At 43.2% G+C, this 14,617-nt stretch overlaps 1 protein-coding gene across 1 annotated transcript in view; it reads right to left on the minus strand.

Annotated features, from left to right (window-relative positions):
* Window positions 1–14,617, minus strand: part of COL21A1 (collagen type XXI alpha 1 chain) — a 388,231-nt gene that overhangs the window by 44,911 nt on the left and 328,703 nt on the right. Inside the window, exons 25-26 of the mRNA XM_078646805.1 lie at window positions 12,986–13,076; window positions 7,861–7,938 (exon numbers count right to left, since the gene is read on the minus strand). Of these exons, the coding sequence (XP_078502931.1) occupies window positions 7,861–7,938; window positions 12,986–13,076 (169 nt within the window). The remainder of the gene's footprint in view (window positions 1–7,860; window positions 7,939–12,985; window positions 13,077–14,617) is intronic.

Here is a 14,617-nt window from a genome sequence, read left to right on the forward strand (position 1 = left end):
CTTAAAGTCCTGGTGACACCACAACAATGTTGCTGCTCCTGAGTTTCAAAAAGAGAATGGAAATCCAGAGAGAAAACAACTCTCTTTAAAGGATTTCCCATCCCCTACAAGTAGGGTGACTAGAGCGTGCGACACAAAAAACAGGACAGTTCGCAAAAATAGAGAATGGACCACAAATTTATATCAATAAAGTGGCAAATAATACCAGTCCTCATCCTCATATAAACACAGAACAGGCACTAAGAAAATAAATAAAATGTAATTTTTAAAACCAGTATCATGCCTGTTAATTAAACTGCTTACTTATAACAGCTGCTTACTAGCCCTGCTTTGGAAAACCCCAAAACATGTCTCTCACTGTTTTTAGTTCACCCTCTCAAGAAACCGGGACATGAGCCACTTTTTCCAAAATCTGCCGGGACAACTATTGAAAAACCGAAACTGTCCAGACAAATCTGGGACTCCTGGTCACCCTACCTACAAGGCTCACCAGGCATGACGTCCTGCCCCCTTTTCTACTAGTGAGAAGTGAGCATTCTGAGCACGATGTGCCTGCTGTCACTGCAGTCTGGAAAAAAACGATCTACCTGTGCCAGGGCATAAAACAGAGCCCGATAGAGAGCCGTTTCAAGGACCCCTTTAAAAAACTGCCAGTGCTCAGCACCGGTGAGACCGTGACCTCTTAAATCCCTGATCATACCTACAAGTTGGACTATTGACTTTGTAAGTGGTTGCTAGTTGCATAAGATAAAAACGCAGCAACAATGGCTGGTATAAATTAAATCCATCTGAATTTGAAAGCAGCGAAACTCTCCAGCCATCTTTCTAGTTGCGATTAGGCTGCCAATGACAGAGACTTGCTTGAGTGTCTGTTATGGTCAAGCTGGTAGTACGGTTTTAACAGCCCTTTTTGACAAAATGTGACATTTTAACAAGAAGCAGTTTGACTGTCAAGGAGATTTGCTTTTTTTGTATTTGCATATATTAGGGCGAAAGGGGGTGATCTTCTGTACAAAACTTAGCTCAGAAATTCATCAGGTTAAGCAGACTGTCTTGTGATAGGAGCTTGCCATACATCTAGTAGTGCAGCTTCCGTACTGTGGCTGGGACAGAAAAGTGACTAATGGGAATTCAACAGTTGGCTTGCTTCTAAAAATTCAAATTGTAGGGTGCTTACTCTTTCCAGGTTTAATGGGGTCAGAGGAAGGTAGAAGGGTATATGTTTGTGGTATTTCTCTATTTTTTAATGTAGGTGCTCATTATAGCAGGTCTGAAGAATAGACTAGATAAACCTTGACCCAGTGAGTCACTGATGATGGTAACAGTAGTCTTGAGCAGTGGAGGAGCAGAGTCTTTATTAGGGTCTTAATTATTGTTCTATTATTGTCTTGAGAAACTGACATCTAAAAGAGTGTCTTTTTTATGCATGATGATCTGTAACCTGATCATTTGACGGGACTAGGTGATTTACCAGTGCAGTGATGGTGCAGGTTTTCACAGATGTCAGCGTTATAATGTTGGTCTATGTTTGTATTTTTTCAAGGATTTGAAAGTTGGATAGCAGTTCAGTGATCACTTTTCTCACCTATAAAAGCCTCTAGGCGCACTGCCCACTCCTAGTCATCCCGTCTCAGTTCATCTGAAAGTTTTCTTGTTAATTGCAGCTCCAGACGGGCGCTACGATTAACCAACTTTAACAAAGGCACACAATCACCCTGCACCTGCGCTTTATTAAGAAAAGAAATGCAGCAACTCTACAAACATGGGGCCCGATTATGATTGCGGTGAATCCGCATCCTCGGGGCCGGCGGAAGCCACCGCCGGCCCCGAGGATGCGGATTCACCGCTGCGGTGATTCACAAGACCCCCCGCCAGATTAGGATGGCAGGAGGGTCGGGAAGTCCGTACGCAGCTTTTCCGCCGCGGTCCCACGGCGGAAAAGCTCTAATATGGTGGCGGTGTCTATCAGACACCGCCAGCCATATTAGGATGCATGCGTAAACATGCTTTTCCACGGCGGCTTTTCCGCCGTGGAAAAGCATGTGGTCTTTTCAGTTTGGGGGCCCGTTGCGGGCCCCCAGGGTGTCAGGGGGTGGGGGATGCACATGGGGGGTACCTATGGTACCCCCCTGCCTTTACATGAACAAAGCGGCAGGCACCGCGCGGTGCCTGCCGCTTTGTACATGTAAAGGCTAAACATGCATTTTTAACATTGCGGCGGGTGCTGCTTCAAACATACAGGATGTGACCGCCAGGGTGGCGGTCACATCCCAATTCGCACGGAGGGACCGCCGCTGCCCCTGCGGACGGTCCCTCCACCTCTGGGATGGCGGACGGACGCAGGTCCGTCCGCCATCCTAATAGGCCCCTTGGCGTGTAAAGCACAGGCCGTGTTTGTAGACTTGCTGTATTTGTCTTCTTAATAGAGCTGGGGTGTGGGGTGATTGTGTGACTTTTTAAACTTTTCTGTGCTTGGCATAGTGTGCCCCCAAAATTGTATTTTCCTGTTTCTGTAATTGCATCCAGATATATGAAAAAACAAGTAACATCATACCTACAACAAGTTGGACTATTGGCTTTGTCAGTGGTTGTTAGTTGCATGAGATAAATAAGCAGCAACTATGGCTTTCATATAATATTGAAAAAGCTTCCACTTAAAGCCCTGTTGGCACCACGACAATGCTGCTGCCCCTGAGTTTCAAAAATGAAGAAAATACTCCCGACAGATGGACCAGTCATTTACACACTTGCAGCTGCCATCTGCTCAGACCTGCATCTTGGCAAGATTAAAAATCTTGGCAAGGCCTAACCAGCAATCCACCCTTCTTAGTTTGTTCAGGTGAGCACGGTTACATAGAGCAAGCGTTTAGAAATGACAAGATGACAAAAAAGCTCCTTATAGAACACCCCAATGTCGATATGCAGTGACGCTACTTCTGTAGCATAGCCATACCACACTCGCTGTCTTCTTTGACATATCTTTTGTCCTTTTTTCTTCCACTCCCCCCTGCTCTCACCGTCTCCTTCTCTTCTTTTTCTTCTTCCTCATATCAGTCCTGCTCCACGTTTACCCACTTTCCCCTTCTCCCCATCCAATTCTTGTCTCCATTTCCCTCTCACTGCCTGTTCTTTGCTTTCTTTCTTACCGGTTTTCCATTCTCTGTTCTCTCTCCCAGTTCTCCAAAGCCTCTGGCTGCCTATCTTTCCGTCCCTCTCTTACCAATTTCTCCATTACCCCTTCCCCATTTCTCGCCTTTGCGCCCTGATTTTTTTCTACTTTGTTCCTCTCTCCCCCTTTCTCTGCCACTAAATCCTATTTCTCACTAGTCTCCTCTCCCTTTCTTCAGGCCATGTTACAATTTTGAAAACACATCCAACTATCCCTGAATATCACATGGAAGCACATTTAGAATGCTGAAATTGGATCATAAATCCAAAGCTGTTCAAATCAGGGGACCCGGAAATAAGTTTGGACCTGGCACTCAAAATTCTTAGGATGTCCCTGTGCATTTGTTAAAGTTTTCATGTTAATCGCAGCACCCATCACGAGCTGCAATTAACAAGAAAACCTTAACAAATGCACACAATCACCACACAGCCCAACCCTATTAAGAAAAGAAATGCAGCAACATAGCTGCCAAGGTTTCAAATTGCAATGCGGGATGTTTTCATAATTTCACTGTAATTATTAGTGCCATTTGAACAGGGCCGACGTTAGTGCTGGTGGCGCCTGCTGTGACAATGTTTGTTGGCGCCCCAATGACCACCTCAGTCACGGATACTCTCATTTCCAACCTTTAACAGTGACCCTCAAGTCTCCAAAACCCCTCTCTCTTTCCTATTTATTTATTTTGTTTAATAGCGCCACTCATACCAGTGTAAGGTGTTAAGCACTTTACATCGCATACACATTACACAGAGACACTGAATCATAGTGTGTAAATCAATGTGTAGGAAATGTTACATCAGACAGAGGAATAAAATGTATCTTCTTAACAGAGCTGGGCTGCTTGGGTTTTAAGCAAACGTTTGTAGTGATATTTGGCGTTGCACACACACGTGGTGTGGTTCCTGGCGCACATAGCTACGGCGGAAGCGCACAGAGACCCTACACTGCCGCACACAGAGGAAAGAAATTAGAGGGAACATTGGTCAGGACACATGGTAGCGAGCAAGTTCAGTAGGGAGGCAGAGATACAAACAGCCACTGGAAATGGAGGCAGGCCACATATCTCACAAGCCCTACAGGGAGGTGGCAAAGATCGACCCACACCCATTGACAAGAGGGGGAGGGTCACACACCTGGCCATCAGTGAAGGGGCCCCAATGCAACATGGAGAGCAACTATGCCCCTAGTCACTTCAGGGAATATCTATCCAGAGCCCTACAGCATCGCCATACAGAAGGACTCAAAACACCGCCTCAAGCCCCAGCAACAGGGAAGAGAGAGGGAATCCCAAGCCTAGTCAGCACCATGGAAAGATAACGGTTTGGGGCACACACCTGTCCTCCATCAGATAGGACGCTAGTGCTGCTCTACCGACAGGTGCACCCTGACTCTAAGCCCAACAGGGAACAGGACAGGCTCAAACCTAGCCACGGTGGCCTGGGTGAGAGGAGGATCCACTTCAACCATGGAGGAATAAACAATATCAGGGAGCCAGCTAAGAGCAAAACAATACCTCATAACTCTGGAGTATCTCAGAAGCAAGGGCTGGGTGCACCCTAGCCAAAAGAAGAGATGCAGAAACAAACAAGGCAGCACCCTACCAGCCCAACACCCAATGGGGAGCGTGGTGGGAGCCTCATGACCAGCACGCAGCCAAGCCAAAGAAGAGGGGACATGTACCTGTCTTCCAACAATGGGTACTTCAACAACACACAGCAAACAAGTACACACTGGCCCAAAGCCAGAAGGGAGCCCACCCCAGTGAAGGCCCACGCTCAGTTCCACTATTGTGGGGAGGAATCCACATCCATTGAGCAAGGCTGACAGCAACATCCAGAAAAGCAGCCACAACTACAGCCAGGCTCAGCAGGAAGCTGGAGGTGTGAAGACCAAACACAGGAACCAGCACCGGACAGCACCAAACAAGCCCAGCAAGAGATAGAAATGCACACTAAGCCAGTGTAAAGCAACCTGCAAGTCCACCAGAAGCTTGGAGAGTCATGAAAAGTCAGTAAAACATACCAGCAGCAGAAAAAGCCCAAGCAAGGCCACGAGATAAGAGGGATCTCTCTCCCAGACATTTCTTATTTAGCAGGGGGTTCTTGTCTCCATGGTGTGACCATGATGTAAGGACAGGAATGAAAAAGTTATGAAAAGGTAATGCAAATGCTCCATGTAAATATCTGGTCGGGTCAGGAAGTTACTTTAGTTTTAATAATCCTTGAAATAAGGTGACATTAAATAAAATGCACATCTATTATTTAGCACCTATTCAAAGTGGTTTTGTTGAGTGAAAATAATTGAAGAGATGTATTGATTTACCTGTCTGTGAAGGAACTACAACAGTTGAAGGTGGTAAGTATACATTTTACTAATCCAAGCAAGCACATTTGTCATAAAGAGCATTGAACATGCAACACATTCCTTTCAAAATTACATTTTTCGAGCCTCACAAATGCCAGCACCCTCCTTACCACACTCGGAGGAACTTACCAGCATTCTGAGCCTTGTGTTTTTCACAAAAGTGACACAAACCAATGCAAAGTGTTCTATGGGGATTTATTATCCAACACAAATCCTGATTTGCATTGGAAAGTAAGATAAAGCAATGCAAAGTAATGCTATATGATATTTCCCATCAAGGGGGCATTCTATGGCTGCTACATAAACACTCTTATGCAACCACCCATGGCTTTTGACACCACTCCCTATTTACTAACATTGCAATATAGAGATTTGAGCCAAAAATGTACACCTCCTATAGTCTTGTTTAATGCATAACTGTTTATTTCAAGTGGCTCCCATACAGATCCATCACAGATCTTCTAGATGAAAAAATGTAGGCATCATCAGCCCCTCTTTTCTCTGTGACCAGCAACTTATTTTTTAAGATATTTTTTCCTTGGAAAAAAAAAGGAAATCTACAGTCCCATATTCAATCTCATCAAGAAATTGTAACAAGTGTCTTCCGTTATTGCTCCAGATGACTTGTAACCTTTAGCTCTAATTGATTTCTCATCACTCGGTTCCTGGAGACAAAACTGACTGCACTTGTGAAAGGAAGGTGGCTGCAAGTAGTTAGGAGTCTCTATCTTTCTAAATGTATTACTTTTCAGTTGCTTTTCACAGCTCGTTCTGTGCACAATAACACACACACATGTTTACGAAGACTGCATGTCAGGAGTAATAGTTTGAGTAATAGTTTGCACATTTCACTTTTTCGTTGTTCCTCCTCGTGGATCTTCCTCCACAGTATGATGCTTGTGGCCACCCTGTTACGACTGGATTATCATCATGTCAAAAATACATACATCAATTGTATAGAATTCCAATCGTTATCTTATAACCATTGTAGCCGTGAAAAAGCCTTAACCAGATGAAACGCGTCAGCTGCCTCATGTATATGTATATATTTTCTCACAAACAAGATATGTCTTAGGACTTCAAGAGTTGATAATGAAATCGGATGAGCACGAAGAATGCACTGATTCTTTCATGGTCATAATATCCAATATGTAGTATACATACTGGCTACTTGTGGTCTGGTGTCATTGTATGTTTATAGGACTAGAAACAATACTATTGAAATTAATTTTCCTTTTGCAAAAATCATTGAGATAAATTATGTGAGCATTTGTTAGACACGATGATGAAGATGCTAAGTTGACCATGTCCTTTCACTTACAAATTATCAATCAGTAGCAACCAAACCTACACATTTGTAGGTGCTCACTACAATATGGAAGGTCACCATATTTCCCCATGGAAAACGGACATTGTATACCATAACTTTAAACATACAACTGCAGAAATTATGCAGTACTGATGAGTATTCTGCAAGTGTAAATCCCATTTATGAGTATAACATTCCACAATCATGATTATTTTTATCAGAGTGTGGAATTTGCTCATACAAAGGGCATTTGTGTGTCCTCTCCCTGAAATTAGTTCCAACCTTTGTGGATCCATCCAACAGTTCCACACAGCAACAGCTCCTCCATTAAGGCGGAGGAGCACCGCCCCACTGCTCTTTGAGCAGTGGAAAAAGGAAAAATAAAATAATAATAACGCAATGTTATTATCATTTTATTTTTGCAAGGCAGTATTACGGGGCGGGCTGGGCTGTCATCACAACCAGCAGAGGGATGAGTGGTTGGGGCCCTTAAGTGCGCATGACGGTTTGGCCAGCCGTCTCGGGCGGGCCAAACACTTTGCATGTTCTCCACTGGGCTGTAATGCACAGCCTGGGTAGAGAACATGCACAGGCTCCCAGTCCCTGTCTGAGTGCTGAACTGTGGCGCTCAGACCAATCACGACGCTGTTGTCATGCTGGAAACAGGACTTAGGGAAGTCTATGTGCTTCTTGCTTCCGGTCCAGGAGGAACAGAGAGGGCGGAGGTGAGGCGGCCGTCGACAGCTGAGTAGGTGACACTTTATATGTTTTCCCCTCCCTCCGCCTCACCCGCACAACTCTGTGGCAGCTGCCACTGGTTCCACAGTGCAATGAACCTCAACACATATATTAAACATGTTTTCAAATAAACACTGATTTGTTGGTTTAACTAATTTAATTAACATACAACTCTGACATTGATTTTGCAAATGAACATTTCTAGTCATAATATTTTTTGGTGCATTTGTACAAAGTTTTCCATGAAAAGAGCATTTATGAATATGATCAGTAAATTTACCTCTGGGACCTTGATCTCCTTCAGGACCTACAAGACCGTATCCCTTGGGGCCCTTATCGCCTTCATCTCCTTGATCACCTAGAATTTAGTAGTACAATGATTAATTTTACTTGTGTAATAGTTGTTGCACAGTCAGGGGACAGTTAGCCTCTATGTATCGCTGAATAGATCTGAACATATGTGTGTTATTGAAGTAAATCTAATTAACTATTTTAAACTACAACTGATTGCTGCTTATTGAACAATATGTAGCCAAATACAGGATATTAGTGGCGAAGCAGTGCCTATTTCTCAGTATTTAGCTTCTGATATTCTGCTCATTTCATCTCTTCTGTTTAAGGGGAGCAATGGTCTACCTTTTCATATCAAGAGGGGAGGGACAGTGGACAATTACATTATTTTTCAACGTTGCATGTAAAGAACATAGAAGCATGGAGGGACTTCAGTGGATTGCTGTGGAAATGCTGGTGTGGTCAAACCAAAGAGTTAAGTTGTTAATGAGAGCAGGAATGGTTAGCTCAGCAAAGAAAAACACAAAGTAGTTTAACATCTAGTACCACACTGGCTTGTGGTGGCACTCGAAGCTGGGGAGCTGGGTTCGAGTCTCGGCAGGGATGCTCAACATCCTGTGATTCTGGGCAAATCGCGCAATCTCCCCGTGCATAACAAAATGAATGCGTCCATCTGTAACGCAACTGGTGCTCATGTAAAGTGTCCTGATATCTTCATGTCGAGTTAACACTATATATATATATATATATAGATATATATATATATATATATATATATATATATATATATTTATATATATATATATATATATATACTGCTCCAATTGCGCCAAAGGAAGACGGGGCTCAAGCGGTGGGTGCCGCTACACGGTTAGCGCGCCGTGTAATATCAATGCTCCAACAACTTCTCTCCCAGCCGAGAGAGAAGTAGAAAAGCAGCACTCGCGGGGTGAGTTTCAGAAGTTTCTTTATTCTATTCCTGTTGCAGCAGGAATAGAATAAAGAAACTTCTGAAACTCACCCCGCGAGTGCTGCTTTTCTACTTCTCTCTCGGCTGGGAGAGAAGTTGTTGGAGCATTGATATATATATATATGTATATATATATATAAGGAATAGCATGAGCCTCAAGAACTTTTTGAGAAGGACACACACGAGGAAGAGATGGGCTGTTAAACTAGACTCTCCTCAATGGATTGATTCCTTTCAATACCTGATTGCTGTCCATTTATGTTTCAAAATCCCAGCTGCCTTCACCTTTGTGTCTAGAAAAAGTGGGCTATGTTGCAGGTAAGGGGAAAGCCAGGATGTGTGTTTGTCTCTTGAAAGAAAATGCCAGATTATAGGACATCTCTTGCCTATTTCCCTGATCCATGACCAGTGTCCCTTTTCTTACTGTGGTGTCCCAGGCTGTGGTTTAAAGAACATTAGGAAGTTGCTTTCATGGTACTAGTCAAGCGTGAAGATCAAGCCCCAAACTAAAAGATGGGACTAGTGGCAGTAGTGCTTCCAACTGATCTTTTTGTAGTTCGATTGCCTATATAGTTTAGCTCCCAAGAATTTGCTGGACTGATGCAAGGATGGATGATAGCTGATTAAATTAGTTCTAACACTGCATATGCTCATGGCAGACCATTTGGTGGCCATTTGAGGCATGTTTTGCCATTCTCTAATAAATCTATGAATGACCATATTAGCTTTTGCCACCAGCAGTGCAAATCACCTTGCTGAATAAAGCAATCACTTGCAACCACCTGGCTGTGATGTGGGCACATTTCATTCCAGAAGATCTAAGGAATTCTGTGAATTTCTGGCCATGGAACAGGAAATTGTATCAGTCTGGAGTTCCTTTGCTAGTCTGAGGATTCCTATAAATTTCACCAGTTTAGATATGACTTCAAAATGTGAAGAGGCTTGGACAATTTCTTCCTCAAAGTGATTAGTGTATTTGTGAAATCACCTCTAGTAAGCTGCAAGGGTCAGCGCTCTTGCCCAAGGAATGGTCAGGACAGCCTCTGTTCTGATTGGGGCTGTCCTGTCCCTGGGAGCTAGCGCACAGCACACCAAGCACCCATTCACCAGGGCTTTCATTTGAGTGCAATGTCTGCAAACTATGCAGTCCTATTGACCCAGCTTTGATTTGAGCTTGATATACCACAAGGGTCCTATTAAAGGTGTGTTAGTTGTTAGTAGTAACAGTAGTGTTCCAGTGAATAACAAACCACATTTGGCAGCTGATAATTCCTACTGGACATTACAAATGGCCACAAGAATTATATTTGCCTCACTGGAGCAAAGGTTCTGTCCATGCAAGGCTTTTTCCATTTGTTTTTGTTAGTAGCCATTGGCACTAGATACCAGCACTCTCTCTGACATAATTTAGGGACATTGGTTGTGGTCTAGATCCATCACTAATGAGCCTTACTTACTCTTCTGTAGGTATGGGATCTCTAAACAAATAATCAGTAGGTTGGTGACCATGGATTGTAGAATACATTGAATAAGTGTCTGTGGACTTGGAGGTTATGTTTGGATTTTGTGAGGTACTTTCCTGGATGTTTATGGAAGTGAGCAAGAAGGGGAATATGATGAAAGGTTATGGGCAACTGGTGGCCATATTGGTAGAGTTGAAAATGACAAAACTCCAACAGAATCACTATTCTCAGTAAAATAATAACTTTTGTTGCAATAAGGATAAGGATGAAAATACTCAATGGGTGAATCAGGAACAGGACAATTTTAGAGCCCTGCATGATTTGTGAAAACTATCACTTTGGTGTATTTATATGGATCAAAGTATTTCAAAAGAGTATCAGCTAGAAAGGCATCTTTCCATATTTGAAATACTTGGTAGTTTTCTTCTATCTACTCCAAGGCATTTTACGTAGTAGGTTGCATAGCGGTTCTGTAAAAACATTAGGTATTTGAAGAAATGTCTACAGTATGTCACCATGCACACACACCCTATACATTTGGATACATCCAGGGGCATGGTACCAGCTTTGACATCTCCTATTTTGCTCATAACTGTGTCTGTTCCATCAGGAGACAGCTGGTATCCGAAGATTGCTACAACTCACAATTGTTACAGTTCAAAGTCTGTCATGGTGTTGCTCAACAGTGATCTTGCGAACTGTCATCAGTAACATAATCTCAACTAGGACTGACATAACTTCTTAATTGTAGTGTTGGGCTTGACATGAGATACCACAACTGAGGAATCTGCATTGCTGCAAACCAATGTGGATCAAGAAAGATAGCTAACAGTTAATCAATGGTTGGGGTTGATGTGGCACTCCCCTTTTATTGGCTGGTTGGCAAAGTACAAGCTAATACAGAGTCTCACGTCTCCAGGTTATATTAGATGCATTCTGTGATATTTACAGATACATAGGGAGATGGCTCTTCGATCCTTTTAGTGATCTAAGTGGGCTCTCGTTTTTCTACACTGAGGGCCAGATTTCCTAACATTTTGCATCATTCTTGCACCACCTTTGTGGCATATCCATAACGTAAAATGCTAGTAGATACTTACAAAGCCACGCAAGGGTCAATATTGTACTGCCATCCGTGCCTTTGGAAAAAAATGTAACGTGCTGCATTGCAATACATTTCGTTCCAGGTGGACGTTTCCCATGATTCTACCCATGGATGTCACGCAATCCCAGATTTGAAAAGGTTTGTAAACGTGGGAGTGCATTAAATCACTACGCCTCTCAGAGGATGGTGTAACAATTTTTTTTTTTCTCCTCATTATTTCTTATTTCTATGTGTGCTGCAATCTGCAGCACACATAAAAAGAGGAAAATGCCTCAGGAGATTATTTGCAGCACACATAAAAAGAGGAAAAAGCTTCAGGAGATTGTTTTTGTGCAGGAAAGTATCCCGTCATGCACAAAAACAATTGTCCTTGGAACGCAGAGGGGGCCTGCGTTGGTGCTAGTCTGCCTGAAGTGCACCACCACAAGGAAAAGACAGGAATGCAATTTAAAAAGGTTCCTGCCCTTACCTTTTCATGCAGCGCAGCAAGGTGGTTTGCTGCATTGTTAAATATGCCCTGGAATGATGTGTAGTGGTGCGCTAGAGCGAAAAACTGTGCAGCATGGTTGATATGAATTTAAAAGCATTTCCCTTTTCAGCATCAAACCACTTTTTTGGAGTTACTCTAGCATGTCACTAAGTTCACATGGCACTAATTAAATGTGATATAGAGCTTCGGTAGAGAGATAGCAGAGTGGTGTGCCTTTACCGCTGCTCTTCACAGAGATGTGGGTTTGTTACCCTTGTGCATAGTACTGATGATTAAAGGAAATGAGTGATGCACCCCAAGAAGCATAAATCAGTAGATTGGTTGGCACAGGGGTGGTGGTTCATCAAGTTCTTGTGTAATTTAGTGTTACATTGTCTATAAATGCTGTGATGGTTTATCCCTGTTTTATATCCGACATTTGGGGGTTTATCCCCTCATAGGGCTCTACGGACTGTGACAGTGCCTACCTGCATGGGCAGTTTCAAAAGCCTTCCCAGATATATTTCAAGGCAACAAAAACAGTGCAAATCATGAACTACAACTATGTACCCATTCGCTTGACGCCATTCAGCACAGGCAATGCTATCAGACAGTTTCTCCACAGTGGTGGAGACACAAATGTGTGAGCTACTGAACTATAATTCTACTACAACCAGCTCCAGTTACCTTTTCGCCAGGACAATGGGGCAGTAGCCTCCCTCATTCAGGTTGGGGGCTCACTTTGGGTGACCACTGTAGGCAGATCAACAGCACAGTAAACCATGGAGCACCTCCAGTGGACTATGAGACTGCCAAGTTCACTGTACTACACATACAATTGAGGCCTGAGAAAAGAACAGGGCAGGCTGTGTAGTTTTTACACGCCACGCAGAGGACTTATACCCCATCACAAGAAACTGTACTTTGTGACTTAGACACATCACCCTAGCCTATGCCAGGCACACCTTCTTTGGATGTGAATAAGCACAACTATGATTCTCTGTGGGACTTTTCCCACTGCTCGATATTATTTTCAGAAATCTTGTTATAAGACATACCACTAATATTATTAAAAAACAATATTTATTAGTTACAAAAACAACTTACCTTTAGCTCCTTGCTTTCCTGTGCCACCTTGCTCCCCATAAAAGCCTTCGGGTCCACGTTCCCCTTTCATTCCATCCAACCCAGGCTTTCCCTGTAAATAGACTCAGTCAGTTCTGTTTCAATCAAAATCATGTACATGTCCGTGTTTTGCAACACCTCGAAATCACCCTGTTACCCTCCTTTTTTTAAACCAAATAGAGACTAATGTGACAGGTTTATGGATTCTGAATTTTGAACCCGAATAAAGCTACTTTTGACTTGACTTGACTTGACAGGTACCCAAGAAGCGTTTCAGCTCATTTTGTATCAAGTAGCAATGTCCTTTTGGAAGCACATTTTTTTTAATTTGGTGTAAAGTGCCATAGAATTCAAAACGACCATTTATGCATATCATAAATAAGTAGATACATAATTATTCACCTAAAAAGAAATGTCATAAATAATATAAAAGGAAGAAAATGAAGCATACAGCAACTAACCTTCGAGATGATTAACTCTAGTAAGATTCCTTACACCCCCTCTGAACCTCCTTTCCTCACCCAAAATCTCCAAATAGTACCACAAGCCTTTATATTGACAGACCTTACTACAAGCATCCTTTCTAGTTCCTTGACCTTGTTCATTTTCTCCCAACAGGGTACAAGGTCAGACTTCCATCTCTGAAGAATCAGAGACGGAGCCACCAGCATGGCAATATACACCAACTTCTGTGTTCTTATTTGTATTCCTGGCATTGGGCCTGAGCCCACCAGCGCAAACACATGGTTTTGCGGTAGTTGGATCCCCAGCAGATTTTCTTACAACTTATGAATCCCCTCATAAAGATAGCAGAGTTTACTACCAAACCAAACTAGACAGGCTTGCCTCTTTGTTGGAGAACAGACCCTTCCAAGTGATGTAAAGGAACTGTTTCTCAGATCGCCTCTCAATCACATGTGGTGTCCCTCAGGGCTCATCCCTTAGCCCTACTCTATTTAATATTTCTGTACGATAGCTTGCCAATGTACTCAGGGCCGGACTGCCTACTGGGCAGTTGTGTGTGCTGCCGTGCTGGGGGCTAATTTCGTTGATGGGACCTGCGTGTGCAAAACGAAATTCGTTTTGCTTTTTTTATTTCAAATCGCACGCAGGTCCCCATCAACGAAATAAGCTCCCACCACAGAGAAATTAGCCCCTAGCTCGGCAGCACACACAACTGCCCGGTAGCCAGTCCGGCCCTGAATGTACTACAGGAAATTGGCATATGGTGGTGTTGTATGCTGATGACACCCAGCTGGCAGTGTCTCTGACAAAAGGCTCCAATCCAAGCAATCATCAGCTGATCCACTGTCTTGAGAAAGTGGTAAACTGGATGTCAGACAGCTGTTTGAAGCTGAATGGTGAAAAAACAGAGCTTATGATACTGGGAAATCTGGCAATTCACGCACCCCTGACACAGTGTCCCAACTGTATGGAGATCCACCTACCCATAAACAGCTATACAAAAAAACTAGGAGTCTGGCTGAAGGACACACTTACTATCGAGTGTCAATCTAAAAAAAAACGTATTTAATAACATTCAAAGTGTCCTGTTCTGGAAAACGTAGCTGTTTTATTTGTGAGGCACATAGCCCAATGTCACCCCTGCCAAGC

This window comes from Lissotriton helveticus, chromosome 6 (genome assembly GCF_964261635.1).
Source record: "Lissotriton helveticus chromosome 6, aLisHel1.1, whole genome shotgun sequence".
Classification (NCBI taxonomy): domain Eukaryota; kingdom Metazoa; phylum Chordata; class Amphibia; order Caudata; family Salamandridae; genus Lissotriton; species Lissotriton helveticus.